General features: G+C 52.4%; 13 protein-coding genes across 13 annotated transcripts; 4 read left to right on the forward strand and 9 right to left on the reverse strand.

Annotated features, from left to right (window-relative positions):
- Positions 1-5: 5 nt before the first annotated feature.
- Positions 6-2166, reverse strand: COCVIDRAFT_34749 (hypothetical protein; the record flags this gene model as incomplete). The annotated part of the gene is made up of 4 exons (XM_014704756.1): positions 6-1308; positions 1361-1880; positions 1936-2067; positions 2148-2166. The coding sequence occupies 4 exons, from the start codon at positions 2164-2166 to the stop codon at positions 6-8; spliced, it is 1974 nt and encodes a 657-aa protein (XP_014560242.1).
- A 1200-nt stretch (positions 2167-3366) lies between these two features.
- COCVIDRAFT_23654 (hypothetical protein) lies at positions 3367-5001 on the reverse strand (the record flags this gene model as incomplete). The annotated part of the gene is made up of 2 exons (XM_014704681.1): positions 3367-4149; positions 4201-5001. The coding sequence occupies 2 exons, from the start codon at positions 4999-5001 to the stop codon at positions 3367-3369; spliced, it is 1584 nt and encodes a 527-aa protein (XP_014560167.1).
- Positions 5002-5111: 110 nt separating this feature from the next.
- Positions 5112-5563, forward strand: COCVIDRAFT_13059 (hypothetical protein; the record flags this gene model as incomplete). The annotated part of the gene is made up of 2 exons (XM_014704647.1): positions 5112-5234; positions 5330-5563. 2 exons carry the CDS (start codon positions 5112-5114, stop codon positions 5561-5563), a joined length of 357 nt encoding a protein of 118 aa, XP_014560133.1.
- A 1569-nt stretch (positions 5564-7132) lies between these two features.
- Positions 7133-8173, reverse strand: COCVIDRAFT_23655 (hypothetical protein; the record flags this gene model as incomplete). Its single annotated transcript, XM_014704682.1, has 1 exon — positions 7133-8173. One exon carries the CDS (start codon positions 8171-8173, stop codon positions 7133-7135), a length of 1041 nt encoding a protein of 346 aa, XP_014560168.1.
- A 124-nt stretch (positions 8174-8297) lies between these two features.
- On the reverse strand, positions 8298-8447 carry COCVIDRAFT_90027 (hypothetical protein; the record flags this gene model as incomplete). The annotated part of the gene is made up of 1 exon (XM_014704757.1): positions 8298-8447. One exon carries the CDS (start codon positions 8445-8447, stop codon positions 8298-8300), a length of 150 nt encoding a protein of 49 aa, XP_014560243.1.
- Positions 8448-8598: 151 nt separating this feature from the next.
- COCVIDRAFT_23656 (hypothetical protein) lies at positions 8599-9873 on the reverse strand (the record flags this gene model as incomplete). The annotated part of the gene is made up of 1 exon (XM_014704683.1): positions 8599-9873. One exon carries the CDS (start codon positions 9871-9873, stop codon positions 8599-8601), a length of 1275 nt encoding a protein of 424 aa, XP_014560169.1.
- Positions 9874-10783: 910 nt separating this feature from the next.
- Positions 10784-11654, reverse strand: COCVIDRAFT_90039 (hypothetical protein; the record flags this gene model as incomplete). Its single annotated transcript, XM_014704758.1, has 3 exons — positions 10784-11046; positions 11195-11367; positions 11605-11654. The coding sequence occupies 3 exons, from the start codon at positions 11652-11654 to the stop codon at positions 10784-10786; spliced, it is 486 nt and encodes a 161-aa protein (XP_014560244.1).
- A 666-nt stretch (positions 11655-12320) lies between these two features.
- COCVIDRAFT_13063 (hypothetical protein) lies at positions 12321-13067 on the reverse strand (the record flags this gene model as incomplete). Its single annotated transcript, XM_014704648.1, has 2 exons — positions 12321-12608; positions 12663-13067. The coding sequence occupies 2 exons, from the start codon at positions 13065-13067 to the stop codon at positions 12321-12323; spliced, it is 693 nt and encodes a 230-aa protein (XP_014560134.1).
- An 833-nt stretch (positions 13068-13900) lies between these two features.
- Positions 13901-14527, reverse strand: COCVIDRAFT_89976 (hypothetical protein; the record flags this gene model as incomplete). The annotated part of the gene is made up of 2 exons (XM_014704759.1): positions 13901-14009; positions 14061-14527. The coding sequence occupies 2 exons, from the start codon at positions 14525-14527 to the stop codon at positions 13901-13903; spliced, it is 576 nt and encodes a 191-aa protein (XP_014560245.1).
- A 1002-nt stretch (positions 14528-15529) lies between these two features.
- On the forward strand, positions 15530-17638 carry COCVIDRAFT_90042 (hypothetical protein; the record flags this gene model as incomplete). The annotated part of the gene is made up of 1 exon (XM_014704760.1): positions 15530-17638. The coding sequence occupies one exon, from the start codon at positions 15530-15532 to the stop codon at positions 17636-17638; it is 2109 nt and encodes a 702-aa protein (XP_014560246.1).
- Positions 17639-18457: 819 nt separating this feature from the next.
- On the reverse strand, positions 18458-20854 carry COCVIDRAFT_89827 (hypothetical protein; the record flags this gene model as incomplete). The annotated part of the gene is made up of 5 exons (XM_014704761.1): positions 18458-19479; positions 19534-20196; positions 20248-20653; positions 20705-20757; positions 20815-20854. The coding sequence occupies 5 exons, from the start codon at positions 20852-20854 to the stop codon at positions 18458-18460; spliced, it is 2184 nt and encodes a 727-aa protein (XP_014560247.1).
- A 363-nt stretch (positions 20855-21217) lies between these two features.
- COCVIDRAFT_89819 (hypothetical protein) lies at positions 21218-23218 on the forward strand (the record flags this gene model as incomplete). The annotated part of the gene is made up of 2 exons (XM_014704762.1): positions 21218-21442; positions 21503-23218. 2 exons carry the CDS (start codon positions 21218-21220, stop codon positions 23216-23218), a joined length of 1941 nt encoding a protein of 646 aa, XP_014560248.1.
- A 394-nt stretch (positions 23219-23612) lies between these two features.
- Positions 23613-24461, forward strand: COCVIDRAFT_89887 (hypothetical protein; the record flags this gene model as incomplete). The annotated part of the gene is made up of 3 exons (XM_014704763.1): positions 23613-23721; positions 23770-24104; positions 24153-24461. 3 exons carry the CDS (start codon positions 23613-23615, stop codon positions 24459-24461), a joined length of 753 nt encoding a protein of 250 aa, XP_014560249.1.
- Positions 24462-24907: the final 446 nt, after the last annotated feature.

Consider the following 24907-nt stretch of genomic DNA (forward strand, 5'->3'; position numbering starts at 1 on the left):
ACAGCCTATAGTTTTGCGCCCTGGTCCTTGTTTGCCTGCAGCGTATCCCAATCAGCCATGGTATACACGACATAACCGCCTTCAGCACCCTTGCTCTTGGTAGCTCCGAGCAAAGTTGGGTTCCAGTAGATGGTGTCGTATTCAGCTTGGTCTTTGCCCTGCTCCTTGGCCTCCTTGTCTGTCCTCTCCATCAATTTCCTTAGGTCAATTCCATCGTTCCTCAATGGGACCTTGTTTTGCTTGTTGTTGTGCATGGTAGTTTGCTGCTTTTGTACCCTCAAAAAGACAGGGACTGCGTATTTGGGCAACTTTGCGCTCGCGTGGGCAAGTAGTGCGTTGAAGTCAAACGAATCGCGGTGTGCAGGGTCAATGAGGATGGCCGCACAGCCTGCTCGACCGTCGTAGCCTGGTACTTCGACACCATAAACGTTCGCTTCTTGGATACCGGGGAAGGATCCAAGGACTTCACTGACTTCGGCTGTGCTGACGTTTTCGGATTTCCAGCGGAAAGTGTCACCAAGACGGTCCATGAAGAACCATCGACCGTCGGCGTCACGACGAAGGGCGTCACCTGTGCGGTACCAGAGATCACCCTTCTTGAAGACGTTACGTTCGAAGCGCTTCTCAGTGGCTTCAGGGTTGTTCCAGTAGCCAACAAAGGCGTCCTCGGTGGGCAACTGAACAAGAATCTCGCTACCCTCCTCATACGACTTGCGTTTACAGAAGCCAGTCTTGGGGTCACGGAGGAGATCACCAGTGACCATATCGACCTCGACAGGGACATAGGTGTTGTGGAATCGCCAGCGGTCAATGAGACCTTGGTGTCCGACTGAAGTGGCTGTAAAGGGTCCGCGAGAACCATTGAAGAGCGCCATAACACCTTCTGTGCTGTTGAAGAACTCGCCGACAATTTCAATACCGAAACGATCGACGAAGCGTTGCCATACATCTGGGCGAAGACCGTTTCCAAACATGGCTCGGACATTGTGCTTTTTGTCCATATCACTTGGAGGGGCGTTGAGAAGGTAACGGGCCGTCTCTCCAACATACACGATGGCAGTAGACTTGGAGTCACGTACGTCGGTCCAGAATCTTGATGTGGAGAACTTGGTGCCGATGCAGCAGGTAAGACCAGTAATCATGCACACGAGTGCGGTGGTACCTCCGGTACCGTGGTAAAGAGGCATGCAGACATACCATCGATCACCATTAGGTCCTGGCTTCAGACCCATGGCACCTACACGACCTGTCAAACCGGCCGCTCTTTCCGTGGGGAATGGGCAGGCTTTTGGGTGTCCAGTCGTTCCACTGGTATCGTCAGCTGATCGCTTCTCTGAAAGAACGTGTAGTAGTAACCAACCTCGTGTAGAAAATGAAGAGAGGGAATTTGCCCTTTGCGCCTACTCGAAGGGAGTCTTCTGGCCTCTTGGGCTCCGACCTCGAAATCTCGCCCTTTAGATTGTTGTCCAGAATCAAGATAGTCATGCCGAGCTCTTCCTCCAACTTTTGGCGGATATCTTCTATCCTTTGCCTGCACTCTTGGTCTTCGTCGACAAGTACCACCTTGGCACCGCTTACTTTCAAGCAGTGAAACAGCGAATCACCCGCCAAGTTGTAGTTGATCCATGCCGGGGCACTTCCTATACTCCAGCTGCCCAAATGAGCAAACAGAAACTCGGGTCGGTTCATCATGTACATGGCGAAGAGCTGTCCGGGCACGACGCCATGCTGGTGGAGGTATTGGCCATAGCGACAGGCGTTCGCGTAGGTTTCGGCCCAGGTGTAGCATCCGTTACGAGACCAGATGCACTCTTCGTTCGAGGGGAGACGGCGAACTTGGCTTTCGAATTGGTACCAGAGAGATTGGCCCTTGCCTCGAGCTGCGGGACTATTAGCAAAGGGTGATGTGAGCACACACAAACAGCCCGAACTTACAGTTCTTCTCTATTCCACGCGCTGCGGCTTTTTGACCGCGAATTCCTGCGATATCTTTGGAGATGTGATATTTGGCGTCGATGTATGCGGCAGCAGCAGTAACGCCTGCAATGGCGGCGCCTGCAACGGGTGCTAGAAAGGGCCGGGTTAGCTGGGATGTGTGCAACAGCGTCGCGCTCGCAACAACTCAACAGCATGGGGAAATAACTCACCAAGATCCTTGAGATCCATAATGATTTCTTTCAAAGCTGTTAGGAAATACACAAGACTGTGAAAGAAGAGGGAAAAAGAGTGTAAGCAAGCGACCGGAAAATGAAGATGTCCCAAGACGTGCGCAATGCTTCTTGATAACGTGCGACACGTCCGTCCGCAACGTGATCAATTGCCGGTATGCCCTCGGCCTCGTCGCGCGCCGCCCCAACCCCAGGAGCCACCCCACGTGCCGGGAGCCCCACACTTCTCCGTGTCTCGTCTTCGGTTCCATCGAGCGGCTTTGTGTATACATATATCGCAAGCGACGAAAAGACTTTGGTTGATAGTTGTGCGAGATGTTGATGTCTTGAAGGGACGTGGTGATCTAGTAACAAGCTGCCATCACCCGCAAACATGGATCCCCTATTCACCATACACCTCTAACAACTTCAACAAGCGCCTGTACTCTGATCTGCAAACACTTTGAGCAGTCTTTTCCCAGTCATGAATGAAGCATTTCGTCCCGCAATGCCTGTACATACCAGCTTCTCCAAAGTCGGCTGGACGTACCTATTTGATTTACTAGCCCTCGGTTGCTGGGTCGGTAGTTTGTATCCACTAAACCGGATTGATCATCCTTGGCAGATCCCGGTTCGAGTGGTGTTCACACATGTTGCTCAGAATATATACGCGCCAACCATCTCAACTTACATCAAAGCAGGGCTCGGTGGTGTAGTTGGTTATCACGTCAGTCTAACATCCTGTTAGGCACACTGAAGGTCCCGAGTTCAAACCTCGGCTGAGTCAAAAGCCGGAGCTCGTCAAGAGCTTCACCTCCTTTTTGCACCTCCTTCCTCATTTCCGTCGTGAGGGGTTGTTCCTTTTTTTCCCCAGAGACAAGAGAGATAGGAGAGTCAATTGAGAAAGGCTGGGGTCTACAAGGGTGAATACAATGTACCAGTGTATTAGCTATCAAACATCACAAAGTAGTATCACAATGGAAACAGGTGCATAGTATCTTTCAACTCCAATCCTTTTCATTTACTTCTCCTCTCAGTCATGGCAGGTAATATATATACAATGAAGATTCAGATGAAATTTTTTTTTCATCTTTGAGTGTGGTTCAGAAAAAGAATAACGAATGACCAACCACCCACATAGCAGACGCCTGAAAGCGCTGCCAGACTTGTACACAAGGGGCCCAAAATGGCCGATTGGGACACTATTGGTATGCATGGTTTAGTAGTACGAGGCAGGAGTCTCCTTGGCGCCCGAAGCCTGTACGGTAACCGTCTCAGTCAAGGTCTTGTACACAGTTGGTGCACCGGTGCAGATAGATGCGTCGGCGACGTTTGCAACGGTGGCGGTGACGGTGACGGTGGGTGTGTATGTGACTGTGACGGGGGGCTTGCAGTCTTCCTCTTCCTCGTCATCGCTGTTGTTGGAGCCGCCAGCGACGGGGCTGGGAGTCTTATCAGCCGGGGCGGTGGGAGAAGCGATAGGAGTTGGCTGTGCGGCGTCGTAGTCGCCGGATTCCTCCTTGTCGACGCCCTTGTTGGGGAGGCCGGCGGCGTAGGAGGGGTAGAGGGAGGGGGAGCTGGTGGCTTCGGGGGTGGCGTCGGGAGTTACGGCGGGAGAGGCCTTGGAGGTGGACTTGTAGTCGGCAGGAGCTGAGGCGTTGCCAGAAGGAGTCTGGGTTGCTGCTGGGGAGGAGGCTTGAGTGCTCTTGTTGCCGGTAGGGGCAGCTGGGGCAGCGTTGCAGCCAGCGCCGGAGGCGGGAGTAGCGGAGGCGGGACCGTACTGGACGGGGTTGCAGCCTGGGAGGGCGTCTAGGATCTCTGCATCGTTCGACATACGGGTCTCGGCGGCAGAGCAGCTTGCCCAGGAGTCATCACTGTCCTTGTTGACGTTGGCGGAGCCAAAGCATTGCTCCATTTGTTCTTGACCGCAACCACAGCCGCACTTGCAACCGTCGTTCTCGCTGATGGCCTTGTCGAGGACACCCTCGTCCCATCCGTTCATCTTGTCATCTTGTCAGCATAGTGGCATTGGAATGGAAGCAGGTAATCTTACGAAGTCAGCATGGAAGCCGTATCCAGTGGCATCGCCGTTGGAGAGGACCCAAGGAGCCTCATCAGGACCGAATTTGAAAGACGAAATGTCCCACCAGTACTCGATGAAAAGAGTGGGGAAGCGTGCGGCTCTGTGGGTGACGGGGCAGTTCTCAATACCAACACCGCTGTTGCCATTGGGGTAGGCCATGTGCGCATAGCCATCTTTGGGATCCATGGGCTCTCCGTTCCAGCAAGAAGGATAGGTCACTTCAGAGGCAAAACCGAACTTGCAAGAGGTGAAGCCCTTGGGGAAACCGTTGTCGAAGATAGCCGTCTCGCCGCCGTCGGGCTGGTGGCAGCCCCAGCGGACACCGGCTGCGTTGTCGTCACTGTTGCTGCGCCTGTTGGGCCTTCCAGCAACCATGTTGAAACCCTTAGGGTACGCAGTGACGTTTGCCCAGTTGTTTCCATCACCGTACTTGTAGTAGATCTTGGTTGCCTTCTCGGGAACACGCTGGAAGCCGGCGTCGCTCTTGAAGAACAAGGTAGGGCGCCAGTACAAAGACTTGTCACTCTTGACACGAGCAGTGGAGCAGGACGAGTCCTGGAGGCCGGCGTAGTCGACCGTCTGCTTCAGTCCGTTTCCTCCGTCAAAGGAGTGAAGATGGGGGCTCTCAGCTCCAGGGAACAGACCAGGGTCGAGACGCTGGTAGCTCATAGCCGGACCGTTGCGGTTGTAGAAGCTGAAGTAGTTGCCATAGCACTGAGCTGAGGCAGTGGCGGCAAAGCCAGCCGTGAGAGATACAATGTCGAAACGCATGATGGCTCAGTGACAATGTTCAGGAGTCTTGTACAGTGAGTCTGTGTCGTAAAACAGCAAAAAAAGGAGTGAGCTGTGTGTGAATGAAGGTATCGAGTCACGGACTCTAGATGCTCTGGGATATCAGAAAAAAGAGTGTGTATGGACAAGTCGACAAAGAAGGAAGGGATGGTATTCCTGTACCGGAAGCCAAAAAGAGAGAGAGAAAGAGGGACAGTGATGCAAATGCAAAGGTAAGACAAAGTGTGAAGAGGGGGAGATGGCCTTGGATAAATATACGCCAAAAAGGCCTCCTGCATGTGGAATTGCATGCAGCCACAGTGGGCAGCCCCCATGCCACGGACTCTATCAAGATAAGCCTAGGCGTCTAGAAGTGACACCAAAAAGACTAGATCCACACCCGTTTCCGGGTGGTGGCGATCTGAGCCAGGGGAGCCGCGCGCAGTTCACAAGCGGCACGGGTGTCAGGGGGTATGATAAAGCGAATCCTTCGGGCGAAGCGGGACAAACGAATACCAAGAAACAAGTTTCGGTACTCCAAGGTCACGACAAGGCCCGCTAAAAGTTGAGAGAAAGCGTCAGGCAGCATTGTGTATTAGCGAGAAGCGTCTAGCTTTCTCTGCCATCGGTACTTGAAACAAACCGACAAGGCGTTCGCGCGACGCCCAGCAGCGGGAGTGTTTTCTTTCTTCGACAGTTCCGATAGCGGGTTGACATAATCCATAGGATGGGAACAAACCAGGCCTGTTCCTGAGGAGCCACGCGAGCGCTAAGTGGCACGATCGTCCCAAAAGTGGCTGATCTTCAAACGGTGATGTCTGCCCCTGCCTTAGATTAACGTCAGCCCTCGCATTCGATTAGCTGCTACAGTTTCCTCTTCGGCTTTTCCATAGAACAAGCGCCTTGGGCTTTTGTGTCGAAACGAAAATCTGCCGACATTGTAGGAAACAACACGGCTTATTTTTTTTTCTTTCTCTTCTCTCTTGGTATTCAAGTCCGAATGTGGAGCTGAACACCCTGTAGCCGCTGCGCCGCCGCCACGAAAGTCAATTCAGTGATTGTACCTCCCAGGTGACTGGAAGCGACATGTCCCCTGTGATAGTGTACTTCGCCCTGCACATAGGAACCTGTCAGTCAAGTTTCGAATCCCGAATGTGCGTCTTTCGCGTACGCGCATACAGTATACGAGGCGAGAGGGGGACAGCGACTCGCTTTCGTCTAGTGACCTTCACGCCGACATGCATAGTCCGACCGTGGTGCAGGCACTAGCCTGTATTTCGCTCCAGCGTCTAGTTCGAGAAGTCCCGCGTTCCCGCAGTTATACTCCGGTTGGTAGAGAGCGGCCGCCAACATGCCGTTCTGCAGTAGTCGGACTTGTTTTTTTCTTTCTGCTGACGAATTTTGCCGACTAGTACTACCTGAGCGCCCCATCGCCTGGCAGTTCAACAACAGCCCACAAGCCCAAACAGTATCGATAAGGCATGTCCGTCTCCACTTTTCATCAAACACCTGTTACCCGCAAGCGAGCCACGTGGATTACATTGATCGACGTACTCTATTACACATTTCCCCTGGCGGATTCGGCTCCAGTGTCGCGCTGTAATGTACGCTTCATCGTGGGGAGCGTGGTGCGCCAGTGTAGCGGCACGAATGGCGTTCCACTACGGTAAGCAGGTAGGTTTGACGGACTGATGACAGAAATGCATGTGTAAAATAGGAGATGGATGAAGCAATCATGTGACATTGTTTTCCTGACATAATATGCGCTGCTTAAATTCATCTATATGTACGTAGCCTCTACCGTGCCGCTTCGTGCTCCGCTTCACAGTACGTACATGTGCACTCCCTGTGGTACTATCATTTGTACGTACATATGTATACGCACACACAGCCCCGTCTTGCCATGATATCTCTCCCAATACCCAGCGTACCAAGACCATATTCGAACAGGTTGAGTCTGCCGTTAAGCGGGCTTTCGATGTCGCTTTACCTACCGCAGTATTGTGCGACTCTACGCTTGGAGCTAGGAGCCTGTACTCTGCTACCTTACTCACACCCATGATCTGTGCACAAAGACAATCAAAGCTTCGGATGCATATTCCATGCTGTCCAATGGCGGGTGCAATCTCGCTCAAGCTTTGCCGCCCAACACAGCCTCGACAGCACTCCAGCGATCAATGCTCCTTTTAATCAAACCACCCATTAGCTCCCTTCCAACGACACCCCCACCACTCTTCTCTACCCTTCGAATCACCAGATCTTTCGTGCCCTTCTTCCCACCCTGGCAGTCTACAACGACACTGACAGTCTCTCTGCATACTCCTTCCTCAAAAGCATCGGGATCGCTGAGTACCCAGTCTACGTCTTCATCCTCTTCCTTCCTGCCCTCGAACACCGCATATGTGCTGGGTATCGGTAGACCTTGTAATCGCAATCGGCGTGCTTCTTGCGGATTGTCGGAACATAGTATCCCCTCAAACTCCTCGTCATAGTATGCGTGTGGTATAAGAGTGTCGCGCAGAGCAGCGAGCATTGATATCCATGCTGCATCAAACGCGTTTCCATCGATGCTTATGAAGAAGATATCGAGATACAGAACCCAGTACCCCTTCAACTGTGTTTCTGCTTCCACATCAGGGTCCTCGGGATTCGTAGAGGGTTTGTATAGAATGCGGAGATCTGAAGCGCGGAGTAGTCGTGTTGAGTGGATAAGTGATCGTATCCGCGTGATGAGTGTTTGTGCGTATGTCGAGGGAGCGTTGCCCGGAATGTGTGACGGTGTGCTTCCAGTAGAAAGCTCGACGTTTGGAACCACCAGCCTCAGTCCTTCTACTTCCTCACTATCCTCTTCTTGTGCTGCATCATCCTGACCCGTCAAGTCTTTGGGGTATTCAAAGGCGCCTGATATGTCTTCCTCTTTCAAGATTTCTGCACGTACGCCGCAAACCACGCTCGTGTTGCCCAGGCGCACGACTGCGCTGCCATTGCAATGTGTCAAGCTACCGGTGTTTACTCCTGGTGTTCGAAACTCATTGGCGGTTCGGCCGTTGGCGCGTACGGGCTTCTTCTTCTCAGCAGAGAGGTGCGCTTGGAGGAACGGGTGTGGAGAGACGGCGGCGAAGATGGGGCGGGGAAAGGTGAGAGCTGGAGGTGGACGGGTCTCAGTCGCCATTGAGAAGGTTTCGGTTGTGAAGGCTCAGAAAAGGACAAGTAATGTATTGCGCAGCGTGTTGTACAAGTCGAACGTCGACGTTGGGAAATTTTGGAGCTCTGGTCATGACGCGCTAAGTTTAAGCTTATTCGTGTGGGGCGGCCGCGATCATCTCACGCATAAATGGATCGGCAATCTTGTAACATGGTTCAATGAAACTGAAAGACTGGGGAATCGAGCACGGCTTTGGCTTACATGTAATATAGGATTGGAATAGAAATAGTATTATAATCATGTGTATGCTCAATGCGCGCTATGTAGCAGGGGTATTCCATCGAAGACAAATGCAATGCGACGCTCCTCTGCCATGCCCACGCATCCAAATAGATCCAAGACGCCGTATACTGTACCGGCCGCCTTTCTTAAACTCGAACAACAATTCTGCATTAAGCAGCGCTTAGTCCGGCTTTGCCTGTCTCCTGAACAGGTGTCCACTTGCCCTCCTTCTTGAACTGATCGCCCCTCAAGGTAGCCTGCGCAAGTTGCGAAATCATATAGTCCCGGCCCTTGATGAACCACACCATCTGGCTAGGCAATCGGAACCCATTGAACGCGCCAACACCTTTCTGCGTACCAATGGGGACAACTTGCTGTTCCTTCATGTTCGCAGCGTAGTGGCGGTCGCCCTTGTGTGGCTCGCCGGTTAAGTGGGCCAGCAGATCGTTTTTGAGGTTCGTCATGGCTACAGGTATCGCGTCGTACATGTCCATGACACCTCCCCGGGTATACGAGCCTACGTCGCCGACCACGTAGACGCGGGCAGATTCATGTTCGAGGCGGAGAGTCTTCGCATTGCAGGCCACACGATTGCGGCTGTCGAGCCATTCTTTGGGGAGAAAGCCAGTGTTGGGTCGGGTACCGGTCGCGTCAATGTATATGTCGGTCTCGAGTATCTCTCCGTTGGAGAGATCCACCCTGGTCTTTCCGCCTTCCTCTTCACTCATCTTAGATGATCCAATGACCCTTACGTCATATGTGACGTTACACCCAAGTCGCTTCAGGAATTGCTCGGCCGTCTGTCCGATGGCAGGTCGGAGAAGAGGCAAGAGCTGCCTGTCGGCGACAAAGACTCTGATTTGTGCTTTGGGGTTCTTGGGCGCAGACGCCATGAAGCCTGGCTTGCCATTGAGCATCTCTGCAATCTCTCCTGCTGTCTCGACACCGACTGGTCCGCCTCCGCCAATGATTACATCCTTAGCCGTCTTGAGACCCTCCTGAAAAGCGGCATGTACCTTCTCAAGGGCTTCGCGATCAGTAGCCTGTGTGAATAGCGGACTCGGTGTTGTGAATCCGGTTGCAATTACGAGAGCTGCATAGGGAATCGATTGCTGCTCGCCGGATGCAGTCTCAACAGACACAATCTGCCCAGCAGCATCCACATGTGTCGCCATGCCTTGAATGAACTTGAACTTGGAAGAGGCATACGCGAATGCAGGCTCGATTGGGTAGAAAGTCTTATCCGAAGGCATCATCTGCTTCGAGACAGCTTCGCGGGGTGAAGCAAAGCGCCACCAAAGATCCTTCGACGGATTGACCATGGTGACATTGTAAGTGACACCATCATTCTTAGGCAGCTGAGGTACGACGTGCCTGAGCAAGAAGTGGGCGGCGCTGATGCCTGCGAATGATCCGCCGAGTATGAGGATGGTTTCGGTACTCATCCTGGGTGTTGTTGTTTGTTGTTGCACTCAGGAGGGGTATCTGGAGAAGACGACAGGAAAATAAACAAAGGGGTCGCAAAAGAAATTATTTCCAAGACGCATAGCATTAAGGTTTGGGGCGCGGTTCAAGACTCAGGGTCATACCAAGTGGGGAGCCGTCATAATCGCGAGTCGTGACCCACAAGAGCGTCTGGACCGTTTTATCGCGGAGAGCGCACCTATTGTAGCTTTCGTGGATAGTTGTCGCAAACCTCTCAACACCGATCATTTGAAGTATGCATATGCTCGTGCTTATCAATCGTATTGGATCTCCTAGTCAAGCTTTCCAGGCAGGTGATGGCATGTTGGAGGCTTGCACTTGTGAAGATAGCGCCAAGTCTAACCATGTCGCTGCTAGCCCTTTCATGCTTAGTCCCGATAACTGATCTGCCGCTGACTTGGTGTCAAGTCAGATACGAGGAATTGCGATCAACACAGACCTGTTCCATACATCTAGATCAAATACCTTATTGACGGCCATCTTAGGTTAGCCATAGTGATGCAGGGTCAATGCCTTTGCGTATTTTCAAAGCGCGTGTAACTCTTCGAGCAAGGATATATGGAGTCGAGCTGGTTACGCGTCCAAGATGCAAAGCTTCACGTCAGCATGCATGCACGTACCTTCAGAACTTGCAATTGGTGCATGGTGATGACATGGGGAGCGTGCTAGAAGACTTTCATTGATATCTTTTTTTCCGAGGTATAACACCAGCCCGGTATGTGCATGCAAAACTCGCCGCGGCTGCTGACCGTAATGATCATTGCATTCATGAAGTCCTCAAAACCAATGTACATGCGGCAGGCCATCATTGCACGTAGCCTCCTCCTCAACACTGCCTAGTCTTTGTTTGGCTAAGACTGGAGTAGCTTCTTACTCGACCTCAGCCTTCGACTCGAAGTTCTCGCCAGCGACGAGGTCGGGGATGTCATCGTCATCCTCGTCGTCGTCGTCCTTCTTCTCGCCGTCCTCGCCCTTCTCCTTCTGCATGCTCTGGTAAGACTCGGCGAGTTTGCGTAGCGATGCGAGCGAGTCGGGGCCGAGCTGGTTGAGGATGCCGGGGACGAGCTCTGTCAGCTCCTTGTCCTCACCGTGTCCGTAGATGGCGAAGGTGTTGGCGGGTACTGAGGCGTGGACTACAATAGCGAAAATGTCAGTCGCTGCAGGTACGGAAGCACGGGGGATCCGGCAACACAAAATGCAGATGTATCTCCAGCGAGGCAATGCTTCCTCCACCTCAAATATCCCCCCGGCATTGCAATGAGTGGAGAGATGGTGACGTACCCTTGGGTGCCGAGAAGTGGATGACGTTGCCGTCGCTCTTGAACATGTTGACCTCCTCAATGGCCTGGATAGGCTGGACATTGAGCTTCTTCAGCGCGGTCTGGAGCTTCTTGTCGTCGGTACCAGCGCCCCTGTGGACCTTCTTGACCTTCCTGCGGGGAGTGCCCTTGCCGCTATTGATCCAATTAGCCTCGTGTACCTCATAACCGCCATTTCCATCCGTGAGTCCTTGTTCGGCTGTCGCGGGTTGCGGTGGTGTTTCGCAAATTCGGAACCGTTGTTTGGTGCGGGGCTGTCAAAATAGATTGCGAAGAGTGTTGCTTACCCTATGCACACATGTTAGCGAACAAGTATCCAGAGAAGATGAGCTGCTTCCTCCTGAGGGAGATTTTGGGCCAAATTTCTTCTACGTACCAATGCGCACTGACGCCTGCATACGCGCCAACTTTGCGTGATCCATATTTGCGGTGTTGAGAAAGAAGGTGACTTGGTGAGGAGATCTGTGGCAGCCAAACGTCAGCGGTCGGGCTACAATCTCACGGGAGGTCGAGCGGGTGAGGCTGCAGCGGATATGGGACCGGTACGCACCTGAATTCGGGATCGTGGCCGAGACTTGGAGTGTGGTGTAGCTGGTGAAGTTGTTGCGGGCATCGGCGAAACTCTACGGAAGCGCCGATTGTGTGCTTGCCTCGCTTGTTGGAAGCTCCTTCCCCGCAACGTCAGAGGAGAGGGGCGCGCGATCAACACTCGACAAGAGCCATTTCGAACACAAGACACGCACGCCTCCACCACGCACCGCCGCTATTCGAGCAACCAATGAACTGATTCTGATTCGAAGCTAATCGCGTTTGTTTCTCTGTTCGTTTCTATCAGAAACTCTCCCCCAACACCGTCTATTCCTCGCAGCCAGCTTTGACCTAGTTGATGCTTCATCATATCGGGCTGATAGCCATGCTCAGACTCGCCCAGGCAGCTCTTTTTTTCTGGCAAAGAAGCAGCCGATTTATTCACGTTGGTAAACAGAAATGCTGGAAAGAAAGCGCAGTGCTAGACTGCATGCACATTGACGCACTATGCAAACAACCTTTTCAATTTGGTATCAACGCCATCAACCCGAAAATATTACTCAAAGCATAGCAATTCCAGCAAGACCGACAGCACCCAACACCCATGAAATGGCTTGGGCATGTGTCGCTGCGCTAGCCGCTGTGGGCTTCGCTGCACTACTGCTACCGCTACCAGACGCTGTGGGCTTGTCATCATCATCGTCGTCTGAGCCACCCGTACCCGTAGCCGTAGAGTTGGGGTTACCAGAGATATTCTCTTGAGCCACCTTTATTCCTGTGTTGTTCTTGCAGTTGTCTTGAAATTCTGACTGGGAGAGCTGCTTGTCGACAAGAGTAACATCGGCGCACTGTATTTTTATGAGCGACTCAGCACTTCCATGTATCCTGATTCAATGACCTACCTGGAACAGACCGCCAGAGCTGTGCGCGTTGGTAACGACTTGGATAGATGCCTTTGTGCCAGCAGTCACGTTTAGGTCTTTTGGAATGCTAACCGAGCCCAGGCAAAAGTTACCCAGACCCTCGACCATAAGCTGTTGCTTCAGAACGACACTGAATCCGCTTCCAGGGTTGTCGCCAATCGCCATGTAAACGGCGACATTTGTCTGTGGGTGGCCTAGAACCAATTGGATAGGGCCACCGCTGATAGGGAAATCGGTGCGTTTATCTGAGACCTGGTCGTAACCTCCGCAGGGGAAATTACCCTCCTTGTCCTCGTCGAAGCCGCGCGTTGGAGGGAAGTTGAGGTTGAAGTGAGCGAGAGTGAGGGGGAGAAGAGAGAGCGCGAGAAAAGTGTTGGAGAGCATTTTGAACGTTGACCGGTGAGTGTATGTAGAGGTGTTGATTGTTCAAGAGAGGAAGAGAGGACGAGAGAGAGAAGGAGAAAGAGCGAGAGGAATGGTATTAACTAGGAGGCGTGATTTGGGACAGTGAAGCCGCTTGCATGCGCCAGGCGGTCTAATAAGTACAGGCGCGTCGTTCCTTATTTATTAGACCCAAGGAACGGGCGTACTTGCTTCCCGTCATGCCGTGCATTCTTTCCCATTGCAGGGTGTGGCGTGCACATCGAGCCGATGCAGCCACACCTGTGCCCGGCAGCGGACTCTGACACGCGCCGGTGCCAGAAAAATACAAGTCAGTGAGCTATTTGTTTTGATACTTGATACTGGACGGGTGGCGGTATGGCCTGGTTGGTAGGAATCAGGGTGGACTATTCTGTGAATGCAGAAGCGTGAGCAAGTTTCTTACCAAAGCAGCGGTGCTATGGATGAATGGTCACTAGTGCAGGACAGGGGTCCCTTTCACGTCAGCCCCACCCCTACCCGGCCTAGGCTTTGAGATTGCCATTAGCTTCGACACGAAGATCTCATGGAAATAATCTGTACATGTGTGTGTACACGGTCAGATGGGTACGTGAGACACGACAAAGGAAAAGGAGAAATAAGCTTTAGGGTCAAGACAAGCAAAGTCCACTGGTTGCAAATGACCGAGGTCGGACCAGGCTGAATGCGAGGTATTGTTTGTGGGAAATATCTAATTGGGTAACTAATTATCTAGTGGGCAAGTACTACAAAAGCATCTACAACATTAGACTCCGGTACGGTGCGGATATAAGGTCAAAGCAGAGTCCCGTCGGCCATTAATGCGGTGCGGCCTGATTGAATCTGCCGAAAGCAAGTTCACCGACGAACGTGCCCGCTAGAACAGACAGAAAATATCCGACATTGAAGGTCATGACTGCCAACATGCTGTTGTAATATTAGCATCGGTAGATACGAGTTGGGGGATGGTCTGCTCACAGGAGGTATCCGACCCCCGCCGCAACCGTCATCAGAAAGGCCCGTGGAAGATCGACGCCAAATCTCCAAGGTTGGGCGGGAGATACTGGTGCAGACACGACCCGGACATTCTCCTGAACGCCGTTGGTCGTAAGAATGCCATGTGTCGAATTGGCATCATCGTCAAGGACTGTTTTCTCGCCAGCTACAACAACGTAGCGGCGCTGCAGAGCGTTCTTTACTGCCTTGATTTCAAGAAAGGTCTTGGCTGTGAAGACGGCGCGGAGGAGAATAGCGAGGAGGATGAGGAAGATACAGGTTCCAGCGTATTGGCCAGCTGATGATGGGGTCCATGATTTGGAGTACAGTGGAGTGTTGGTTGCTGTGAAGAAGGCCATTGCCATGCCGCCATGGCCAGACATTTCGCTCGCATGCATTCCCTCTGATGACCCCATGGCCATTTCATCGTGGCCTCCGTGTGCAACCATTATGCAAAAGTGATGGAATAGAGTGTCGAAAGGAAGGCTGGTAGTGGCGAGGCTTCACAGAAGCTCTTGATTCCGTTGCGCGGGAGAGACAGGTGTTGACAATTAGGTTCCGAGTTCCAGACTGCTACACCGATACTCGGGCAGGCGGTCGCTTAAAGGTTCCTTTGGTAAAGTGTGGGGTGACACCCTGGCTGGTTCTGATCTCGGATGATACACGGATACAAGAGTTAGCATAGACGCATAAGCCTAAGGCGACGAGGCGTTGGTCCTGTGTCGACAGCTGAGAGATGTATAAGAGAGATCTTGCGACAGTCAAGAGGATGGCGAGCCTGGGCTGACGCGTGAAGTGTCGGGACAGGTGAGCATATTTCCCGGATGCGCCCAGCTGCCGAGGGGTCAGGATGAGGGTTCTCGGCCATGGTAAGCTAACAATAATGCCGTCAGATTTGGCCAGGCCGTAATGCAGGGTAGTTGCGAGCGAACGAACCCCCTTCGTCGTCTGGTGAGAGCCAGGGAGTCACTTTGAGCATAATTAGCCGCTTCCGGTAAGCGTCCAACGCTCAAGCAACGCCACGGCTCTGGGCTATCGAGCAAGCCCGTTACCCCAGTCCATCGGGCCCGCATCTAAGTTGATCAAAAGACGGCAGTGCAGTAAAATGATTGACTTTGCCCGGACCGTGGCTGACAGAGCCCTGGACTTTCTGCTGAACCACTGCCGCACGTTGTCTTCATCACCTACTTACACCTACTTTGGCTCCATTTCCTTCATTTATACTTTGCTCAGCGTACTACTAATAGCCACCGTCTTGAAACGCGCCCTCGTTGCCTGTGGCCAAGACTGCCAGCATGTGCTGAAGACGAAACTGTTGGCATACGCTTCCCCGGCTTGGTGTTTACCACAGGAGCCATTCTGAAGACGTGTAAAGAACTGGGAATACAAATCGGGCAAGACGCTGCGACAACGCGCCAACACCAGACACTATGAGCCACAGCCACATGTCCATGGGCTCCATGGGCTCACTGCCCGCCCTCAGAGACTTTCCACACTTCTACTATGCAGTAGTAGGCAGCGCCGTTGCCGTCGCTACGCTCTTCAATGTCTACAACTACCTGCTATATCGACAAAGATTATCTGCAGCAGGACGTGGTGCCCCAACACCTGCAAAGCCAAAGTCATGGCTTGCGCTTGGAAACGCGACCACATATGCTCTGACCCGAGAGGCATCCAGTTATTCGATACATATACCCATCAAAGGCCGGACCATTAGATTACCCACCGTCGGTCGAACCTCACTGATCTTGGCAAACGTGGTTGTGCTTGTCGTGCTGTGTCTCTATGGGCTGGATCTGCACGATGTACTCAATCGGGAGAGCGTCGGCTTTCGATGTGGTGTTGTCACAATCGCACAGTTCCCAATCATTGTCCTGCTGGCAGGCAAGAACAATATCATCGGCCATCTCAGTGGGATAAGCTACGAGCGACTCAACTGGATGCATCGGTGGTGTGCTCGCTGTATGCTCTTGACAGCTACCATGCACATGGGCTGGTTCTTCAGTGCATGGGCGCCTTACGATTATATTGGCTACCAGCTCCAGAACAACAGGATTGTATGGAAGGGTCTTGCTGCCTGGTGTGCCTTGTTCTGGATTGTTTTTAGTTCCATGTCGCCAATCCGAGGGTGGAGTTACGAGATATTTGTCATCCAGCACATCATCTCCTTTGCGGTTTTCCTGGCGTTCGTCTACCTCCATAGCCCCAGTGAGATGCATGGCTACGTCTGGGCACCGGTTGCCATTTTCCTGTTTGATCGCGTCTTCCGAGCTTTGCGGCTCTTGTATCTCAACGTCTCGTTCTTTCACCCCACGCAAAGACAGCAAGAAAACATCAAAGGCTTTCTGACGTGCCAAGCCGAATTCACACCCCTATCGCATAACACAACAAAGATAGTTGTCCGAAACCCACCAATGAGCTGGAAACCTGGTCAACACGTATACTTATCCTGTCAAGCAGTTGTGCCCTTACAGAGCCATCCCTTCACTATTGCCACAATACCTGAAGATGGGCGGATGGAGTTTTATGTCAAGGCTGAAAAGGGCGGCACAAAGCGCTTCCACAGCTTTGCTGAAAAATCAAGCAGTTCATCTGAAGCATTAGCAAAGACCAGATCGGTAACGTTTGAGGGCCCTTATGGTACCCTGCGACCACTCCGACAGTTCGACAGTGTTGTTCTTGTGGCAGGCAGTACCGGAAGCACCTTCACAATGCCATTACTTCGCGACCTAATCCGGGGCTGGCAGGAAAACGCCAACCGTAGTACTCTGAAACCCAAGTCGCTCCTCCAGACACCGCTTGGCGCCGTCACACGTCATATCCGTTTTGTCTGGGTTGTGAAGAGCAGTGGCCAGCTCAACTGGTTTTCCGAACAACTCACCTCCATCTACGTCGAATTCCAAACCCTACAGGAAAGACTCCGGGACATCAAGCTCGAAATGAGCGTCTACATCACCTGTGACCTATCCTTCACCGAAGGCCAAAAATCTCTCGTCTCAGACATACTCCCTCCCACAGCAACCTCATCATCACGCCAAGACGAAATCATACATGGCACCCCGCATTACAACGACCCCAAATCTTCCTCCCTCCCCTCCCAAAACAAATCCACTACCACCGAGAAACAAGAAATCCACCAGATCCGCTCAAACGAAACAACAAGTCTAGAAGTCCAAGACCCATCCAGCATCCAAAGCCCAATCGGCCCATCCACCTGCTACTGTCGCGCCATCATCTCAGAAAAAGACCCACTCACCCGCAGAACCGCATGTTGCTGCTCAGCCAACACGTCATCACCCCGCAACTCGCATTCGCGTACTACTTCTCTGACGATTACGCATCCGTCCATTGCTATTCTGGCGGGACGCCCCCAGTTACGTGATATCATTCGCAAGTCGCTCGAGCAGGCGTGGGGAGAGAGCGGCGTCGTTGTTTGTGGACCACATGGTTTGGTGAGTGATGTTCGGCGGCATGTTGTGGCGTTGAGTGATGAGAGGGCGGTGCATAAGGGAACGGGGGCGCAGGGGATTTATTTGCATACTGAGAGTTTTGGGTGGTGAGGTTTTGGAGAGAAGTCTGTTACTTGTGGTTTCAATGCGGTAATGATGTTGTCTTTTTTTTTTGCGTAAAGGGAGGTGAATAGGGTAATTATGTCGTTACTCGGCAGTCCTTTGAAGACGATGCCTAGAGGGTTCTGTGCTGAAAGCGTTGATACTTTTCGTTCCTAGACTTACTTTCTCCTTTTGTATCATCAGTCGGCTCTCTAGATATTGCATATCACTTTCACAGCTACTTGATCAAAATCGATTGCAAAATCATTCATCAGTGTAACTTCGGGTATCTGTCATTGATCGAAATATAGCAATAAAATTCGTCTCAAAGGAAAAAAACACAAGGAGAAACAGGAGACTAGAGTACAAATGCAGTGCAGTTCAACAGTATTAGTGCAGCTGCAGCATCGTCCCAAGGAAAAAAACGCCTCTGTCCAATCCAATCCCTCAAAACATAACACATCAAAAATAGAATGCTCGTATGCGCCCTGAAAATAGAGGAAGCCTCTCACTCCCTCGAAGGAAGAAAAAAAGTGGCAAAAGCAGACATGCAAGAAAATGATGTGACAAAGGGAAGTAGTCGGGAAAGACGGGACGCAAAAGCATAACATGCTTTTGGCTTTTTCCAAGCAGCAATCCCCACCTTCTACGCCAGGCACTCCACATCCGTTAAAAAAATCCCAGTCGAGTGATCCTCTAGACCTTCTCGTGTAACGCCTTGAAATGTGTGTATGTGTGTATCTCCGGAACCTTGTGTATATATCACCCCTCTTCATCGTACTGTCGTAGTTGTCGTAATCGTTCCGGAGCTGTAACGGCTCGTCCTCCCTATAGGACCATGCGCTTGCTGCGAACAATAAAGGGAGATGGCATCTCGGGCTCTGTGTTAGGATCCCAGACAGCTGGTGGGCTAATGCCGCCGCCTCGTTGCTTAACAGGGCTTCTCCGGCCACCGTAGCCGAAGCCCTTCTTTGCGCCACCCTCGTCCTCGCTCATGGTCTGGAGAGGAATGCCGCGTGCTTGCTGGAGCTCAACAAGGGTACGACCTTGAACAGCGCCGTTGTTGCGCAGGGCTTGGGCACGGAACGCCTCGTTGCCCTTCTTTGACGGGAGACCAGCAAATGGGATTGCCTTGGTGGCGGCGCCCGCCTTTCGTGGCGACGTCGATGCGTTGTCAGTCGACTTGGCCTTTTGCCGAGAGGGAGATGCTGCAACAATGGGTACTGCAGAGACTGGTCGTGGTTTGGTAGTCCTGGGACCAAGAAGATTTGGCGCATTACCGAGGCGCGTGTTGGCCTTGAGTAGTGGCGCCTGGGCATTCGCAAGTACTTTGAATGGATCGTCATTCCGGGGGCGGCTACTAGAGGCACTGCGGGCTCGTGTTGGCGATGGTAGTACTGGAAGATCATCGTCGTCATCGAAGTCGCCATTCCACTCGGCCTCCGTTGGTGATGGAGGGACGTCTGCTTCCCACCTCTTTGCACCCTCCTTTGCGGCAGCGAAGATGTTTTGCTTGGGCTGCGCGTTACGGCGGGGAGAAAGAGAGAGTCCCTTGAGGGATGTTGGAGCGGGTGAAGGCTCGGCCATCTGGACGTCCATCGGGGAGTCGGGAACTTGTGTGGACGAGGGCTGGTTGAACATGGTACGGGCGCGCATAAGCGGACCGCGAGACGGGCGCTTCGCCTTTGGTCTTGCTGCAATAACAGCATCCTCGGCGGTGTCATCGAGGGAAAGCGATGACAAGTCTGTTCCACTCGCGAAATCAGAGTCTGTGTTCAACGTGTTTGTTGAGCTGTTGGCGGTTGGGGCCTCAACATCGGTTGGGAACAAGGCGGCTGATGGCCCTGTTGCTGAAGTTGTCGGTGTGCTGGATCGAGGAGCGAGCTTCGGCGACGTGCTGAGACGGTTTGGATACATCTTCAGAGCACGTTCTACACGTCTGTTTACCTCACCTTCAAATGTGGCTTGAAGGTGGGCAAGTTCCTTTTGCACGCGCTGCTCGGTCTGGAGCTTCACTTGTCGCTCAATCTCTAGCTGGGCTTTGACCTCCCATTCTCGGCGCAACTGGTCGTCGAGCTCTTTGCGAATCCGAGAGATGGCCTCGCTCGCCTCTTTCTCGCGCTTTGCAGTGAGCATCCTCTGCTCGCGCAGATCCTGTCCAAGTTTAACCACCTCCTGCTCTTTGCGCATCAGCTTGACGATTGGCAAGTTCAAAAGTGCGGCAGTGTCTGGGCGGTGATCGGGTGTGGTGTTCAGGCAGCTGGCAATAACCTTTCGAAGTTCGGCCGAATAGCAGGCAGGAATGTCGGGGTAGCGTCCCAACTTGATCTTGGAAATGAGCTCGAAGTGGGTTTTGGCATTGAAAGGAGGAGACTTTGTGCACATCTCGTATATGATGCAACCGAGGGCCCAAATATCCGAGTGGGGTCCATACTGCTCGGCCTTGCAGATTTCGGGGGACATGTAGAACGGAGTACCAACGTATGTGGACGCGAAGTCGTGGGATTGGAGAATCTTGGAGAGACCAAAGTCGCCGAGCTTGACGGAGTTGTCGTCGCCAAGAAAGACTGCGTCTGTTAGCATGCACAGACGAGCGCAAGGAAAATGGGGGTACTGACTGTTTTCAGGCTTAAGATCACGATGAAGGATCATGGGCTTGCGGGGGTCGCGAACAGGCTTCGCATTGCCAACGAGACCCATGACGTTGCGGCCAGCGGCAGGCGGGTCTTCACCATAGTGGCAGCGATACAATGCGCTCACAATCTGGCTAAAGATGCTCCAGATGAACTCCTCCTCGCACATTTGGTTCTTGTTCTTCAGTTCACGGATAACGCGGCCTAGGTCGCCATTTCCGCAGTACTCCATATACAGGTGAAGGTCCTGGGATGCCTTGATGTGGTCGCGCTCAAAGTAGGCGACAATGTTTGGGTGTCGGAGTTCCTTGAGGATGGACAGCTCGGCCTGCAGCTGTTCACGCTCCTTCTGGGACATTTTGAGGTAGCTGATCTCTTTTCGGCAGAGAATCTATGTAGCGGTCAGCAGGTGTGCGGTGTGTCTTGTGCATGAATTGCATACATATCCATCCGACTTGCGCTTGACCTTGCGAATGACTCCAAAGGAGCCATGGCCTGCAGCTTGTTAGCAGGTGATAAGAGTGTGAATTGACGTCGAGGCCATGTGCGTACCAATCTTCTCGAGCACGTCGTACTTGTCTTCCTCGGGCATGGTGGCGGTAGGTCTATTGCGCAAAAGACATGCAAGTATGGGATGCAAAAACAAAAAGAAGAGCAGGCTGCTGTGTTAGTAAAGCTTCGAGGGCCGGTGGCGGAGGAGTGCAGAGGACGACGGGAAAGGCGGGATAGAAGGCCAGGTTTCTTAGGTGTTTGGTGCTGTTTACGCTAGCGGCCGTCAACCCAGCAACGCAGCGCACTAGCCTGGCTTTGTCCTGCTGGCTGGCCGGGGTCTCCCTTGCGCCCGGCCTTATCGATAGCACACCTCCGATCTGCGCCGACCCTCGTCATAGTAGCACTACATGCACATCGTACATATCCACACGTCCTCGATGCTTGTTGCCACTGCGCAAAAACAATGGATGTCAAGAAAAAGTACGAGATCGAGGCCGCCCTCGCGACCGAGGCGCAGGCCATCTCGTCGGGCCAGCTCAAGGAAGAGAACCCTCTTGACCTGAGCGACGACTTTAGACTCTTCTGCGAGGCATGCCGCCGTGGAGACCTCAAGGTCTGCCAGGAGATGATTTCCACTGGAGTCAACATCAATGCCAGAGATAAGTTTGACTACACGCCCCTGATTCTGGTATGACACCCCGCCTGGCTGCCCTGCATAACCACAAGGGCTATGCGCTGACTGCTCAAGGCCAGTCTGTGTGGCCACTACGAAGTCATACGCCTCCTGCTTGAGAACGGCGCCCTGTGCGAACGCGATACCTTCCAAGGCGAACGATGTCTCTATAACGCACTCAACGACCGGATACGAAATCTCCTCCTATCCTACGACTATGCAAAGTCGTCGAATCCCCTGCAACCGCTCGCCGCACACATCACCTCCCTCCTGACGAGGACCGAGCCCAAGACGACTGACATCACAATCACCGCCTATGGCCAAGAATTTCACCTGCACAAATTTCTCCTCGCTGCGCGATCCCCATATTTTGCAAAGAAGCTCGAGGCAGCGCCCAGCACATCCACGTGGAGACTGCCAGATACTATCCCAGCAGAGTCGCTTGGTGTGGCGCTGCAGTATCTTTACTTTCAAGAGGTCTCGATTCGGCGGGCGCTATTTGGACTCGACGACGAAAAAGAACGCGTGGTACTGAACGGTATCGATAAGATCGGCAAGCATCTAGAAATAGAACGCTTGTTTGAAGACATCACCGAAGTCTCAGATCGACGGTTGTTGCGCCAACGGCGCGCAGACGAATTAGAACGGGGTCGGGACCAATTGGAGTCTTGGTTCAAAACAAACGTTCTCCGGCACAAGAAGGTCGTGGATACCGACAAGGTGGATAGCATACGATGGGATCGCCAAAACTCAATCTTTGCCGACATTCTGCTGCGTGCCGACGAAGATGAAGAGGAGAATGAAACAGGTCAGCCATTGGGGCCGTCAGAGTCGTCGACTCCGCCTGTCCGAACCACTTCTGGACCCCTCTCAGGTATACCAGTTGGTCCAGGTCGAGCACGCTCACCATCGCGACAGCGAGCGCCGCGCAAATCGACCGTCTTCCCTGCGCATCGGGCCATGTTGCTGCGCTCGGAATATTTTCTGACAATGTTCAGCTCTCAATTCAAGGAGGCGCAGGACACACCCCACTTGCAGGTTGTAACCATTGACTGCTCGCCAGCGGTTCTCGAGACCATTTTGAGGTTTTTGTACACTGAGCGTGCAGATTTTGGCCTTGACATTGCCATTGACGTGCTATTTGCAGCAGATCAGCTCTTTATCGAGAAACTCAAGCAGCGCGCAGCCATTATTATTTCTGCTCTGGGCAACGGTGCAACCTCTGCGGTGGAGTCGGATAATCCCCGCGGTGCTACCGATGCCGATGAGGCTGTTGACATCTACGAAGTCATTCGGGCAGGTTGGGATACCCGTGTACAGCGTCTGGAGGAGTTTGCTGCAAGGTACATTGCCTATCGCCTCGAGTATTACATTGATCAGCCAGAATTTGCCGAGCTTGTTCAAGAATCTGCAAAACGCGTCAAAGCTCGACAGGAAACAGATACTGTTGAACTCGTTGACGATATACGGTACTATCTCTCTGAACGCTTCAGGCTCCGCTTCGAGGACAGTGGGTTGGACGAAATGATGGATGAGAATGCAGCAATCAAGGCAACGACTGAAGGAGATATCGTAGATGCAGTTGGCGATCTTGCTCTGGAAGACGACGTACCAGAGAAGACAAGACATGACGAGAACATTGCATCGGTAGAGCAACAGGTTGCCACTGGTGTCATCAGGAATCTAGACGGCGAGGAAGTGGGTGATGAATTTGCACAAGATGCAATGAACTACCAGATTTTGCTGGGCAAGATAGATACTCTGCTAGAAAGGCTCAACTTGGATGCTTAGACGGCGAAATAGAACAAGATGTACTATTACCAGTCTTTTACCTGGTAATCCCCATAGATTTCTGACGACAAGCAGGTGTAGTGATAGAAGGTGGCACAAGAAGCTATACCATTGTTGCTTTACACATTCAGCTCTGGTGACATCATGAGAGTGGGGTAGTCTGAACGGCAGCTTCCCCACCAAGCGGCCGATGGCAGCTTGACAAATACCGAACCAGCTCATCATGCGCGCCATTGCTCGTACAAGATCGCTTCTCCAATCTACTCCTACTCGCCTTGCTGCACACAACCTGCGTCGTGCTTCAATTGCTGTACCACGATCTGTTTCTAGCTACCAGCGCCCAAGTGCATATAAACAAGAGCTTACCACGCCAACAACACGACCCATTGCAAACATGTCGACCGAATCCACGCAGTCGAAGGCATGCTGTGACACCCCCGCTGTCGTCAGCGAGGGCTACCAGCCCAAGGGTGACTACATCGAGGTTGATGGCCTAAAGACATGTAGGTTCGATCAATTGCCCATCACAGTCTATGCTAATAGTAACCCAGATGCGACTGGCCCCAAGGACGCGAAGATCGGTATCTTGGTAGTCTATGACATCTTTGGCTTCTTCAACCAGACCCTGCAGGGAGCCGACATCCTTGCATACACAGATAGTCAAAAGTACCAGGTTTTCATGCCAGACTTTTTCGAGGGCAGCCCAGCCGACATTTCATGGATGCCACCGGACAACGATGAAAAGAAGAAGAAGATGGGAGAGTTCTTCCAGACGAAGGCTGCACCCCCAAAGACTCTGCCGCGCATCCCTAAGATTGTGGATGAGCTGAGTCAAAAGAAAGGCATCGAGAAGTGGGCCATTGTTGGCTACTGCTGGGGTGGAAAGGTATGCTTGAATGATGTCATGAACTAAACACAAGCTGACACCGCGTAGATTGTCAACCTCTCAGCAATGGAGGGCACAAAGTTCAAGGTCGCAGCGGCATGCCACCCCGCCATGGTGGCTGGCGACGATGCGCCTGGCATCACCATTCCCTACATCATGCTTCCATCTGGCGACGAGGACAAGGGTGACGTTGAAAAGTGGCAGCAAGGCATCAAAGTTCCCCATGTCGTAGAGTGGTTCCCAGACCAGATTCACGGCTGGATGGCTGCTCGCAGTGATTTAAGCAAGGAGCAAGTACGGAAGGGCTATGAGCGCGGTTACAAGCTGGTACTGGACTTTTTCCACAAGCACCTGTGAGTTGAGAAAGACTTGAGCGACTGGTGAAGAGGAAGCTGAGTGTGTTAGGATCGGAGAGGCGAAGCTCTGAAGAAGATATGTAATTTGTATAATCTGATGGAAATAGAGAGGAATTACTATTTTATGCTATAAGAGAGTAAGTGAAGTGAAACAGAACCTATGTCGAGAGGATAAAGAGACAAAATGGACTCTATAGCTTAGGGATGCTGTTCCGAGAATGTGTATTCTGCTAACATATTGCTCACTTTCTTATGTTGCAGAGTGTCTATAGCGTCCTGTCACGCAGAGTATCCCGATGCGCAGTGACGGACATTACAAATTTCTACTGCGAGATGGCCGCTTTTGTCATTCAACATTGCGCAGTAGGAGCTCTTATTGTGCGCGATTAGAACGCTTCAACACTAGTCGTGCTGCAAGCATCATGAGCAACGCGATTCTTAGTAAAA

Source organism: Bipolaris victoriae (assembly GCF_000527765.1).
Source record: "Bipolaris victoriae FI3 unplaced genomic scaffold scaffold_13, whole genome shotgun sequence".
Classification (NCBI taxonomy): domain Eukaryota; kingdom Fungi; phylum Ascomycota; class Dothideomycetes; order Pleosporales; family Pleosporaceae; genus Bipolaris; species Bipolaris victoriae.